Source organism: Polypterus senegalus, chromosome 18 (assembly GCF_016835505.1).
Source record: "Polypterus senegalus isolate Bchr_013 chromosome 18, ASM1683550v1, whole genome shotgun sequence".
Lineage (NCBI taxonomy): Eukaryota > Metazoa > Chordata > Cladistia > Polypteriformes > Polypteridae > Polypterus > Polypterus senegalus.
In genome coordinates, this window is record NC_053171.1 from 52,436,395 (window position 1) to 52,451,248 (window position 14,854).

Genomic DNA, 14,854 nt, shown 5'->3' on the forward strand with positions numbered 1-14,854 from the left:
CCTCTTATGTCCTCTATCATCGAGTCCCATGGTTATTCTTATCTCTTGGCACCTCTTGTTCCCTGCAGATGACCACACAGTATCAGCTAGGATCTCTGTGTGTCTCACTGATATTGCAACCTGGATGAAGGAACGCCAGCTCCAGCTGAACCTGGCAAAAACAGACCTTCTTGGTATCCCAGCTTCTCTGTCTATTCAGCACCTGTCTCACTCACTATTGCTAACACCCCCAGAGTCAGTAAACAACCTTTGGGTGGTAATAGTTGACCAGCTGTCAGTTCAGAGACCATGTTGCTATGGTCCCTTGGTCTTGCACATTCACTCTGTACAATATCCACAAGATCAGGCCATATCTGACAGAGTATGCAGCCTTACTTTTGGTACTGTTAAGTCAGGACTGCTGTAACTCTTAGCTGGCAGGAGTATGGGCATTGTCACCAAGCCACTGCAGATTGTTCAAAATGCAGCAGCACATCTGTTGTTCACCTAGCTGAGGCAGGCACATGCCACTCCACTTTTCAGATCACAACAACTGGTTCTCATTCAAGTTAAAATCCTTAATGCTTGTGTACAGGGCAGGTGGTTAGCACCTAAATATAGAAAGACACATGTGAGGTCCCATGCTCCCCCTTCATCACTTAGGTCTGCTGATGAATGCCCTGTGGTGAGTTCACTTCTGTACGGTATTAAATCTCAGTCCAGACTCTTTTCATGTGTAGCTCTTAGATGGTGGAACAAGCTGCCCACCTACACTCGGAATGCCGATTCCCTAAATGTGCTTAAGATGCATTTGAAAACCATCTTGTTAGGTGCATTTCTGTCTAACTGGTATTAGCTGTTAGGTTTTATAACCCAGGAAATGTAACTTGCTTATATTTTGTTCTGAAATCTCCACTTGTGATTATCAATTCTGCACCCTTGTCCTGTAAAAACTTGTTCAAAAACAGTCCCCAGACTGAAGTTTATTTGATTATGTTGTCCAGTTTTGTAAGTCACTTTGGATAAAACTATCTGCTAAGCAAAAACATATAAATGTTAATGTCATCTTTTTGCACATAAAGGACCAGATTTCAACCCAAATACTGCATCTTGCATGTTTGCTTGCCAGCTGAACTAATTTTCACAAAACTTTGTGTGTTGGTTGCCATCAGTTTAACTTGCGTGTATTTGGTTTGCAAACACTTTAAACAAATAAGGTGCTTTTTAAGAACAGTATTCCCTTTACATAGTAGCAGTTAAAATATTTATTGTAAATTTCTCATGTAACCAAATCAAATATAAAACCAAAAATATTTGCCACTGTCAGGGCATTAATGTTTTATCTAGTTTGTTATAGAAAAACACGTTACCCTCAGAGTCCAGAGCTACAATCACAATATTATAACAGGTACCGTCTGAGTAATAGCAAGTTCTAAACCTGTTTTCTTTTTCATCTGAACAGATAACAGCAGAAACATTTTATCGGGGAGCAGCATAAACAGTCTATATACAGTAGCAACTCTTTGAGGGTTAATATTTTTTCCAAAAAACTCAGTTTTCTGAAAAGTGCACAATGCAATAGTTTCACACATAAATCAACATAAAACGTCTGTTGGCGCCTGTTTGCAGCAGCAGCGGCTCGACGGCCAGCAGGAATGCACAGTGTGCTGGCTGCCTGGCTGTCTTTGTGAGACAGGTGCGCCGGGGTGGCAGTTGCAGTGAGACACAATATGGTTTGTACTTCCTGTCATCATAAGTGTCTGTCCTCCCAGGCAAACGCTGCCATCAGTGCATTAGCTACACAAACGTGTTCAGGACCACAATCAGCTGGGGACCAATCAGCTGATGTCAGTACCTCACTTACGTTTTCGACCTGTATCTCCAGATCACTTGCATCAAAATTGGAGTCTGAAAAATCAGAGTCCGATTCAGAGATAATACGAAAAAGTTTTGCTTTGAGCATTCACTTTGGTGTCTCTCCACATGCCATTTTAGAAGCTGTTTGCTCTTCGCTACTCATGCACGTGCAGGGAATCGAGGTCAAATCAACAAAGCTAACTTTCCTTCTAGGAAAAGTGTATCGAAAAGCGCTGTAACAACAAGATCACTGATCTCAGTTCATCGCTAGCGAGACTGAGGCCTTCAAAATAATAATAACAAAAACTGCATTAATGCGCGATAAAATAATTGTCGTCATTAATTAATTAATGCATTAACACGATAATAACGTGTTAACTTGACCAGCCCTAGTTTCAACATTTTTACTGAGAAGGGTGGCTGAAATGGAAGGGGACAAGGTGGCTGTGGGTAAAAAATGTATCACTCCAACAAGGCTGAGTTGAAGTTCTTGAAATTTTGAATGCTTATTACGGTTGATACAATTAAAAACTGAGATGTTAAAGCCTCTCAAAAGTTCCATCGAGAAATGCAGTTGTAATGAGGAAAAGGATGGAAAAGTGCAAAACAAAAATCATGCTTCCTACTATTAAAGTTTCACTCTGTTGGCCTAGTTCTTTCTTTCATGGGTGGGGGGTGATTTGATTCGAGCCTAGTTTTGTAAAATTTGACTTGCTTGTGTGGGATGTTATTTGATTTTAATAAATTCAATAAAATGATTAAAAGAAAAATCATGTTATCACACCAAAACAGTTCAGTCAATGGTGATGAATTAGGTATATAGTTTAGGTTTAGCTCTACTTACAATGTAAACTACATTCTATATCAGTGACTCAATAGAAATGACAGCAGGGGGATGGAGGGCCAAAACAGCTATAACTACTTTCAGAAAATTCTGTATTTACATTATTCGATCCATCAATTACTCAACCCGCTATATACTAAGACAGGGTCATGGGGATTTGCTGGAGCCAATCCCAGCCAACACAGGATTCAAGGCAGGAAACAAACCCAGGGCAGGGCGCCAGCCCACCGCAGGGCACACACACCTACACATCAAGCACACTCTAGGAACAATTTTTAGGGTCGCCAATGCACCTAACCTGCATGTCTTTGGACTGTGGGAGGAACCCAGAGCACCCGGAGGAAACCCACACAGACACGGGGAGAACATGCAAACTCCACGCAGGGAAGACCCGGGAAGTGAACCCAGGTTTACTAACTTTGAGGCAGCCGCCCTATTTTCATTATTGTTCAGGCAATTTAAAACACAAGCTTCATGGAATTTTGAAGATTTTTATTAGGGAGTTGTTTTGGGAGGGTTAACAACACAAAAACCATGCATTACTCTAAAACAGCTGAGTGGATGTTCAATTAAATTGGCATTTATGTTATAATTAATCCAACTGAACATAAAGAAATTATTAAGTTTATTAAATTTCCTCCTGAATAAGGGTTCAATAAGTGGAACCCCCTAAAAAGCAGTAGTTTTGCTGAGCTTACATGCCATGTTATGGATTCAGTTAACCAGTTAATTAATGAAGAATTCAACATCAATTCATAAACCACAGTACACAAGGCAGTAAAAAGAAGTAGTGTTCATGGTTCCATTGCAACAAGGAATTACCGCAATCACAGGATCCAATCATACACAAAAGCAACAAATTCTAGACTTATTAGAGCACAGAGAGTGAGGGAGAGGTAGAGGAGATAACGGATAGGACAGATAGCAATGACAAATGGGTCAACATTTAAAAAACCACTTTGTTTGTTTCTTACCAGAACTCATTATACAAATACATCTGGGCCTTTCCGGGTACTTCAACTAGTCAGTCATAAAGTTGATCCTATGACCTAACCATGATAAGCAATGTCTAAATTGAGCAAAGAACATCATTTTTAATTTGAAGCATTTATTAATAATTAATTAAATAGGCTTCTCATGACTGCTGGATCGCACTTTGGACTCATAATGAAAGAGTTATTAAAGCAAAACAAAACACATATAACAATTAAATCATTTTCTCATACACTCACATTTACATTTCTCAATTTGCATCTTTTCTTTTATGTTAAAATACCTTGAGGAAGTCCTGCAATGCATCACTGACAGTGGCACTGGGAGGATTCTCATATAAGGCAGCTGCCGCCTTTCTCTCCAGCCAGCCCAAGTTGGACACCTGTGCAGGTAGACACAGCATCAAAATAATAATTTTACATAAAACACTCTCATAAAAGACATTATAATATCCAGAATAAAACTGCTAATCAAAAATATTTTCATTTATCTCTGGTTTTATGTTGCAGTTTTGTCATTCACAAGGAACATTCTTAAATTCTGTTTTATGGTTTGTACCTGACGATTTTGGCCACTCTTATTTCTCTGCAAAGAACATTAGAACAATCTAGACAAGAACTGGTCATTCGGCCCAACAAAGCTGGCCAGTCCTATCCACTTAATTCTCCTGAAACAACATCAAGTGGAGTTTTGAGTTCCCTAAAGTCTTACTGTCTATCATGCTACTTGGTCACTTATTCCATGTGTCTGTGCTTCTCTTTGTAAAGAAAAACTTTCTAATGTTTGTGTGAAATTTACTCTTAAGTGCGCCCATGTTCTTGATGAATTCATTTTAAAATAATAGTCTCGATCCACTGGACTAATTCCCTTCATAATTTTAAACACTTCAATCATGTCACCTCTTAAACTTCTTTTGCTTAAACTGTAAAGGCTCAGCTCTTTTAATCTTTCCTCATAATTCAACCCCTGTAGCCCTGGAACCAGCCTAGTTGCTCTTCTCTGGACCTTTTCTAGCGCTGCTAGGTCCGTTTTGTAGTCTGGAGACCAAAACTGCACACAGTACTCAAGATGAGGCCTCACCAGTGTGTTATAAAGATTGAGCAGAATCTCCTGTGACTTGTACTCCACATATCAAGGAGTTTGATTCCCAAACTCTCATGTGGCACCTTATCAAATGCTTTCTGAAAGTCCACATACATAATATCATAAGCTCCACTTTGATCATATCCTTTTGTTGTCTCCTCAGAGAATTCCAGCATGTTATTAAAACAGGAACTCCCTCTTCTGACCCCATGCTGACTGTTCAGTAAAATTCCTGTACTTGCTATGTGCTGCTCATTCTTATCCTTAATAATTCCTTCCATTAATTTTCCTGTGATTCATGCTAAGCTTACTGGTCTATAGCTGCTTGGATCTGCCCTGTCACCCTGCTTATATAATGGGATGATATTTGCCATTTTCTAGTGTGCAGTAACTTCCTAAAATATGTGTCAAGGATATATATATGTATTCACTTACCTCCTAAAGAACTCGAGGGTAAATATTATCTGTTCCTGGTGATTTGTTTGATTTCAGCCTATTTAATCTGAGCTACACTTCTCCCTCTATAATTTCTAAATCACTCAGAAACTCCTTAGTAGTCCGATTTATCTCTGGGCGGTTATCCACTTCCTCACTTGGGAAGACCTCAGAAAAATGCAAGTTTAGAGCATCTGCTATTTCACTGTCTGTATTTTATAATTCCCCTTTACTATTCCTGATTCACTTCAACTCCTCCTTGACTGAAAGATTAATTCATTCAAAAATCACAACAACTACTCTCTAGACCTCTACTAGGACTGCTGATTTTCTCAGCAACTCAAAATCATTCCAAAAAAAAAAAAGGCTGGAAAACATGTAAATGAAATATTACAAACTAGCCAACCCGCGGCGTACCATACGCCGCATAATCAGGGCAGTTTTTTAATGATTTTTAAGCACAGGGAGAAAATTAACATTTGAAAAATCGGTAATGTAATAAATCAGCAAGAAAAGCAACATTGTAACAATGCACGAAACGAACCAACACACAATCGTCCGTGACTGAAAACTGGCGGACGCAATCGCCTTCTCTTGCCAGACGGAGGGATGGGGGTGCACAGCGCGGAGTGTGGAACGGGAGGAGAGGAGAAGGATGTCCTTTCAGCTCCCTCCGTCATGCTAGTCTCCTGAATTCTCGTTCAGTATGTACTGCCCACTCATGTGCCCACCTCCAACTCGTCACTTGAGTCGTTGGCTGCTTTTCTGAATATAATCCACCAAAACACCCGACCACGGTAGTAGCAAGGTGGGAGGGGAGTGTGCACAAAGGGTAGGGACGCAACCAGTGGGAGCGTATGAGTCGCACTTAGTGGGAATTCCACGGTTTGCAGCCCGAATGGGGTTCAACGGCTTACCCACGTCTCTCCGCGCCGTGTAGACACGCGCTCAATCTCATGCATAATTATTTATTGAATGCTAAACACTTCTGGAAAGACACGGATGTCTAAAATGGGTTGGTGTGAGAATACAACAGTAAGTGAATGAAAAGATGGAACTCTGGAGAGAGCAAAATACAACACAATAGTGAACCTGCGGCATAACAAACGCCGCATAATTATTTATTGATGGTTGAACACTTCAGGAAAGACACAGTTGTCTAAAAAGGGAGGGTTTGAGGATACAACAGAAAGTGAATGAAAAGATGGAACTCTGGAGAGAGCAACATATAATTGTCCATGAGTGAAGAAGACGCATGTTTGTCGTGGATGCGAATTGCTGTATGTAACGTGTAAAACAGTTTGCTATGGTGCACGCGGTCGTGCGTCGTAACCGAAAACTCGGTTTTTAAAGACTGCTTACTTCATTGTGTTTTAACCTCAGTTGTAAAGGATTGTTTTAAGGATTCCATGGGATACCCCTCGCAAACCGTTTTACACGCTGCATATGGCGATTCACCTCCGCGAGAAACATGCCTCTATGAACAGTCAAGGTGGCTCGGAGGTACATGAGGCCTCTACGACAGATGGATATAAATGACGCCGTTCTTTCTGTATTGTCGCACCCTAGTTGGTGGGCGTGGCTCTGCGAGTTGTCGTTGTATCCAATGGTCTTGGAGTTGGTGGGCGTGGCTCCTCCCTGTGCGCGCCATAGGTGTCTTACTTGTCGGCGGCTGCTTTCCATGGGTGTCTTGCCTTAGTGAATTATATATATAGATGAGGTTACTGCAGTTCGCTTTACAAGCAAGGTAACAAATAATTACTTCAAACATTTAGCAAACTGATAAATCTGAACTTAAAGTGAGCCAACTCTTTTAAGTTAAAACTTTGAACACAGGAAAGCCTCAAAACACTAGACATGACAAATGTTGGAGAAATGATCAGTATAGAAAAAGGGTTATGCCAGCATAATCAATATCATCACTGTCAAACACCATGTGAGATGTGAACTACACTGAATTCCTCCAAAATTAAAGACACTACCACTGAATTACGTCAAGGGACGGGTTCACTTGCCATTTCCTGCAGAATTTATGGCAGAAATTCGCTGTCAATGCGATCTGCATAAACTGGAGTTATGTTTTCTGCTACTCTATCTCCAAGTAGTGTTATCTAATGTATTTCAGTGTAGACTTTAGTTATTAGCAGAACTGGAAGTCTTAAATGTAGTAATATAGGAATTTTGTGTTTGATCTTTTAATTTTGTTTGTGAATCTATTTAATGTTCTGAATTTATAAACTAGACTGAAAAAAATAATGTACAGTTTAGATGAATGGACATCTTTTCAGAAGTGCAATGAACCTCTGTGTTATTATCTGCCTTCTGGGAAAGGCAAGGAATTTATTTTTCAATAAGGATCAAGAGATGAAACATGAGACAGAAATCAAGATTAAGTCTATAACCAAAAGGTCAGTCAGTCCTACCTTTTGTCAAAGCCTAATTCAGAAACAAAAGAAGTGTAGTTGAAAAGGAAAAATAAGAAGTCTAGAAAAAGCAAAAGCAAAGCTCAACACGTGAAATGTGCTGTGGTCCAAACTTCGGATGAGCCATTTTGTGGTAATCCTTTATACTGCTGTGCTGCTGACCGACACGATTACCATAACAAAGCTATAGCAACAAAATGGTGGTACTGTGATAAAAAAAAAGAAGTGAAAATAAATGAATATGTTCAAATATGTTTTGAATAAAGTTATACTGGGCAAAAAGCTAAATCAGCAAAAGTGAAAACCTTAAAGGGAAAAAAAGAATTTCTAAAACAGATGCAAAATAAATCCAGGGAAATATGAAAAATAGAAACCAAATCCTAACACTGCAACACGCTTTATTCATTCTCAGCTTCTTTTGGGTCAGACATTCTCTGGACATGAAGATGCACAAGGGTCTTTGCTGCCTTTGTCTGAGGTTCAGAGCCAAAACACAGTTGTTGTTTTTTCTTGTTATTGCTTTTACATGGCAGGCTCCAGCCCAACACTTTTCCCTTCCCCTGATGGTCTCCCTGTGGGCACTCTCCATTCACTAGAACATTAATAATCAGAACACAAAAGGGACTTAATTATAGAATTAGCGACCATTTACATGTTATTCAGACAAAAGGAAAGAATACAGACTGTGGAGTGGATGATTTACATTACTGTTGAATTAAGGCAGTGATAGTACACTAACAGTCTGCTATTTTCCAAGTTGAACAAATAATTCCATCCTCAAGTTTAAGTTTACTTTATGTATTAACTCCAAAACAGCAACATGCAACAAAACAAAGCAACTGGCAAACACTTAGAACTCCACAGAGTGGATGCTTTAGCTTCATGAAAAATGTGCTCATAGTTGTAGTAATGCTCTTATCATTGGAAAGACTGATGTGTTTGGTAGATATTTCACTTACTTTTTGTTTCACATTGATTTTATTGATTTATTATATTACTAGTTGACTAGTTGATGGATTGAAATCTAATCAACTTAGACGTCAGTGTTAACATTTGCAGTGCACCATCTTTTGGAATGTATTTTGTAGTGCATGTAGTAATAAAATGGACTGCATTTGTCATTCAAACAGATGGCGCCCACCAAACATATGTACTATTGCATTATTACTGCAAAAGTTAGTGATGTGCCATCTGTTGGAATGATACATAAATGCATATGTCTCTGTTATATGGTATTTGGAATGGGATTCATAAAAGCAATGTTAAGTGAAGCACCATCTGTTGGAATGACAAGAGACAAAGCAACCACACAGACACTTATCCTTTTATTAAGGTGGATGTACATAAATGATAAACTCCACAATCCTCTAGTTAAAATGTTCCTAATGTGTGTAGGTGAAATGGGATAACTACATCTACTGTTACTTTTAGAATCTGTCAGAATTAAAGTAACAATTTAATAAGTTGTGATTAAGTCGACAGACTATATAGGCTGGACCTTTACAACATTTCACTGCCAACAATGAAATAAATATATGCTTTTTGGTCAGTGAAATCAGGAAAAAAGAACTGGAGGATTCTGTTTCCCTTTAAGCATTATTTGTTAACACAAATTAATCACAGATTTTCTTTTACATAAATAAATAAGTAAATAAACATACACACACACACACAAACATGACCAATAATTTGTAGACTGAAATTGCAGTATTTTCAGTTCAATATAAAGCTCACTTTGCATAATATTGGATTTTTACAGACATACAACTCAATAAAAGTATGTTTTTTAGTGACACACAGGGGCAGGAATCCAAGAGAGGACATACAACAATGTAACTTTCTGTGCTTTTTTGAATTTCTTTGAATTTCGTGTCTAGAAGTGGGGTGGTCTGTGCACTTGCCTTCTACTCCCCAGTTTCCTTCTCTCAGTGTCTCCAGTCCTGGACTCTCTTCTATCTGTCAAGGAGGGATGGCTCCAACTAATATCTCAAGACAAATGCCCTTGGCTTTTAATCTGCTTTGGGTTACTTCTTGGATTGGCTAACCCAGAAATCTGTGCCACTAGAAATATAAGGACACCATACCAGAACTATCTAGTGGCTGCTTGTTGCCATAAGACTGCTAATTCACCATAACTGTTCCTCAGCTGCCTGCCTTAACAAACCAACATGGACACAGTCTTGGGCAATGTGATGACATCTAAAGACTGGAGAGTAACAAGTGGCCTCCTGCCTGGTCCCATTTTACTCAACCTGGAACTATGAGCTTCTGTCCACTTTCTGTGGCTTCAATCCCATTACTCATTCTCGCTCTGCATGTAGAGAATTCCGGCACCTGGTGGCACTACATGGCCTCTGGTACCCTGGGGAAAATTTTGCATGTTTTGTCCCAGTTAACTTTCCTGTGAGTTGGGAGTATTTTGCTAGCTCATATCCTGTACAGCCTGCCATTCTTGCAGGATATAAAAAATTGTAGATTGTATAAGAGAACCGTACTTGAGAATGTCAAACCATGTACTCTTTTGGATAAAACCAAACTACAACTGCTTCAGACAACTAAATCCATTATTTCCAATCTTGTACATAACAATGAAGAAGAAGAACTCCAAAATTTGGAAGGGAAAAGTTTACATCCAGCATTAAACATTAAAAAATATTAAAACAGTACCTGGAATCACCAGATCAGCCAAAATTGGGCTATACAATTGCAAAATGTTAATATCTGGTAGGGGGCACACAATCCCTGGAAATATGTTCATTAGAGATTGCAGCTTTTACTAAACAAAACAAAGTGTGCGTGTATATATATATATATATATATATATATACACACACACTAGACATTGAGCCCGTTAAAATAATGGGGGCTAGAACAGTAGTGCATAAACATTTGTATGAACAGTCTATATTAAATGGCAAGGGACCTTGTATTTGGCTGTAATATATGTTACTGTATTGTGTGCCTTTAATTTTCTCTCTCAGTAATACTGGTTTGTATTTCCGTGAAATGCCTGTAATTTTGTCTGACAGTAATACAGTGGAACCTCGGTTCACAACCATAATTCGTTCCAAAACTCTGGTTGTAACCCGATTTGGTTGTGAACCGAAGTAATTTCCCCCATAGGATTGTATGTAAATACAATTAATCCGTTTCATACTGTATGAACTGTATGTAAATATATATTTTTTTAAGTTTTTAAGCACAAATATAGTTAATTATTCCATATTAAGCACAGCGTAATAGTAAACTAAATGTAAAAACATTGAATAACACTGGGAAAACCTTGAACAACAGAGAAAACTAACACTGCAAGAATTTGCGCTATAGCCTTATGACCCGCTCGCTAAAAACTCTTTTTTGAATGAGTTTTAAGCACAGGGAAAAAAATGAACATTTGAAAAATCTGTAATTTAATAAACAACCAAGAAAAGTAACATTGCAACAATGCACGCGTGTGTGTGTGTGTGTCTCTTAAGCGCGCGCCTCTGTGTCTGTGTGTGTGTGTCTGTCGCCTGTGTGTGTGACTCGTGCTGTGTGTATCTGTCTCTCTCTCTGCACAGGAAGAGACTGAACACGTGCTGTGTGGCCCCGCGCATGCGCACTTCACCATAAGACACACACACACGGACACTGGACGCACACAAGGGTTTTATTAAAGAGCATATATATATATATATATATATATATATATATATATATATATATATATATATATATATATATATATAGTCAGGCTTGGGTCACAGATTTGCACAGACACAGGTGGTTGTAGAAAACAGGAATTTTATTCAAACACTGCAAACAAACATTTGTTTCTTTTTTTCAAAAGCTTAAACGTGCTCCATGACAAGTCAGAGATGACAGTTCCGCTAGGAGCAGAGTATGTCAGAGAGAGAGAAAGAAAGATAAAAGCAAAACAATCAATTCCAAAACTGACAGGTGCTGCACAAGGCTTTTAAGTTGGCAGAGTACCGCGCGAGATTTGTATTACGTGTTATAGCGCAAGGATAAGGAGTAATGTGAGGGTAGTCTGTGTTTCAGGGGTTGTGATTTTCCCAGGGGCGTCTGTATCTTCTTGGGGTGCGATCAGCCCTCCAGTTCACAATATATATATATATATACATACACACACACATACAGTATCTCACAAAAGTGAGTACACCCCTCACATTTTTGTAAATATTTTATTATATTTTTCATGGGACAACACTGAAGATATGACACTTTGGTACAATGTAAAGCAGTCAGGGTACAGCTTGTATAACAGTGTAAATTTGCAGTACCCTTAAAATAACTAAATACATAGCCATTAATGTCTAAAACACTGGCAACAAAAGTGAGTACATCCCTAAGTATAATAAAACTTTAAACCCTTCCATGCAGTGGTGATTCTAAGATAAAAAAAAAGAAAAAATAACACTAAAGACAGGATGCACTTTTAATATAGGCTGGAACTCACAATAATAGATTTTTTTGAAGAACAGCAACTGGTGAAAGCGGGATGCAGTCGTGGGGTTCCTGCAGTCGGCTCTGGCCACTTTGAGAGTGTGGGAGGCACAGTTCCAAGGTACAGACAGAAGCGATGTCTTCTATCTGTCAGCAGGTGAACTGTAACGTTCAGTGCAGTTGCCCAAGCTTTATACTTTTCTAATAGTCTTTGTTCCCAAAATAAGAACATGCACTTGCCAAACATGGGAAATAATCTTTTGCTTGGACAAGATAAATGGAAATAGCACACAGTAACTGTTAACCATAAACAGACCATCAGACCATGGGGTACAGCTAAGTTCGTACCACTTATCTCTTCCCAGCTCACTATCTGGTTGCTTACCTGGCAGTAATATTTTCTGTCAGCTTGCTTTGCATAGTTCGGATATTTTCAACTATGTCAAGTTATGGCCTTAGTTTTGAGTGAAATCATGTATTACGGAATTAACCCCACAGATCACAATGACACACTTCAGACTTGTTTTTTTTTTTTTCAACAGAGGTCACTAGCTGCTGGTATGAAGTCATTTTAAGTACAATTAAATCACTCAAGTTCCCTAGACATATTACTGAGATTTAAAGAAGGATCTGATAGCATTCAATCTCAAAAATATGCCAAGAACACCTAAAAGTAAACCAATACTTTTTTCATGAAAATGAGGACACACACTAATCAAGAATCAAAACAATGCTTACATCTCATTATTTTGAATCTCCACAGTCAAAACAGTCAGTCCCCTTTCCCACCTTGCACCGATATGCTGCGTGCAATTCTGATTTATCAGTAGCAAACAGTCATTATGAGCCACTCTGTAATGATTTCCATTGACATGACAGCTCAGAAACCATACAGAAGGCATTCATAAACAATTTAGGTTTGCGTGAATGTTTTTCAGAAACCCAACCACCAGATATTTTTAGAAACAAACTGAAAAAAGTTGAAAAAACAAAAACAACAATAGAGACAACTTGCTCTTCCTGTATTTCTCTTTTTAATGTCTAGAATAATATGAAATACAATCTGATTGTGTGGCAGACTTTGTGATGGCTCTGATTATCTGCATTTAGAGTACAACTTCTAACAGATGTATAAAGCCAAAAGAACAAAGCCCAGTGATTATCATAAAAACCGCTATGCTGTAGACATGTTGTTCAAATCTATTTTGGGAGGAAAGGCCTCTTAATAACTAGGTGTTATCTTTCACCAAAAGCCCTGTCTTTCTTTATTTGGGGTATTCAGCTTCTATTAAATTTTTTGTACATACAAGTGAAAAATGATGGCTGTCTTTCAGTTTTTGCCACCCCAACAAGGCCACCCACATACACATGCAACTCAGACAAATCCCATTGTACTTTCAGACAGATCAGAAGTTAGAAACCTTATTTGCAAAAAAGATGTGAGTAACAGGGATTTCTATTATAGCTGCAAAACACTCATCCAAACTACACTAGAGTCACAAGCCAGGTTTCCATCCAAGGAGTTTTTGCGAAAAAACATTTAGCACTTCAAAATTTAGCTGATGGAAATGCTAATTATCGATAAAATGTTGTACATGTCGACATAATATTTTTCCGTTTAACTTTAGCGCATAAATTCCATATCGATACTTCAGATGTCGCAAAAACTACATTGGAAACATTTTTTGTCGGAAAAAAAGGGCTTTAACGCAAATAAATGTGTCACATGATACATTTTTATCACGTGCAATCAAAACGAGAATAGCGGAGCGGTTCGCATGGTCTGATGAAGAGACTCGTTATTTCTTGTGATGAGCCAATGCAGTAGCGGATAGGCTGGGTCTCCTGCTACTAAAAGGGGTACCTGAACTCCCTCCACATCAACTGTAGCCTGGGGGTGTCTCTCAGGATGTCTAAATAATACAAAAACCGCAAAGGTAGTTTACTGTGCCAGTCAAAATATTTAATAAACCGTGTGTTTCATTATCTAAACATTTTTTTTTCTTATTATTAAATGGCAGATGTTTTAGCATATATGAGAAATTCTCTCATTAATATTAACTTTAGTTTTTTTTTGATTAAACGTTGTTATTTTGTATTAATTCAAATTTCAGTTTTAATTAAAAACCTTAAGGGAAGCAGGTTACAGTACTAATTCAGTTGTTATCGCACAGAGAAGGGATGTTGAAAGGTAGGCTCACCTGTACAGATCCGATGCTGCAAACACAGCTGCATCATGGGCACTTCCAGGAGTGCCAACGCAAATGTCTCGTATCATGCACCTGTCATCAACAAGGGCCTGGAGAACAATAGATGGCCACCCTTTGCGATTAATGTAATCGCGTAGCCTTCCGTCGGGGAAGAATAGGCACATGCGTGCCATCCAGCGCACCGTAAATCTGTGGCACAAGATGCACCAAGGAATTGCGGTATGCAATTTCATTGGCCTCCGCTACAGTCGGAAGTCTGATATAACGCCGCATTAATTTTTTTTTAATTGCGGTGCACACAGCATATACACATCGATGGCCGGTAGTTTTACTAAGCCCGAAAGTTTCTCCAACTCACTCTATACTCGCAGGTTGCCAGCTTGTAAAGGGCGATGGCAATCCGCTTTGGGTTGGAACCGTGGTCGATGGCAACCTGTGATGGCGCAACATCAGGACTGATGAATCCACACAACATCTCAAACGCGTTGGCGTGTCATTCTAAAATGTTGCAGCCAGAGATTTTCTGTAAGTGTCTCTCCACCACCTCCTCCCAGAAGGTCTTATTTCGTCGTCTCTCCCATACC

The 14,854-nt window shown here is 38.9% G+C and overlaps 1 protein-coding gene across 3 annotated transcripts in view; it reads right to left on the reverse strand.

Moving 5' to 3' along the window:
• rmdn3 (regulator of microtubule dynamics 3) overlaps positions 1-14,854 on the reverse strand; it is a 132,710-nt gene that overhangs the window by 38,049 nt on the left and 79,807 nt on the right. For all 3 annotated transcript variants that reach the window (XM_039741332.1, XM_039741331.1, XM_039741333.1), the window contains exon 9: positions 3,957-4,055. In XM_039741332.1, the coding sequence (XP_039597266.1) occupies positions 3,957-4,055 (99 nt within the window). The remainder of the gene's footprint in view (positions 1-3,956; positions 4,056-14,854) is intronic.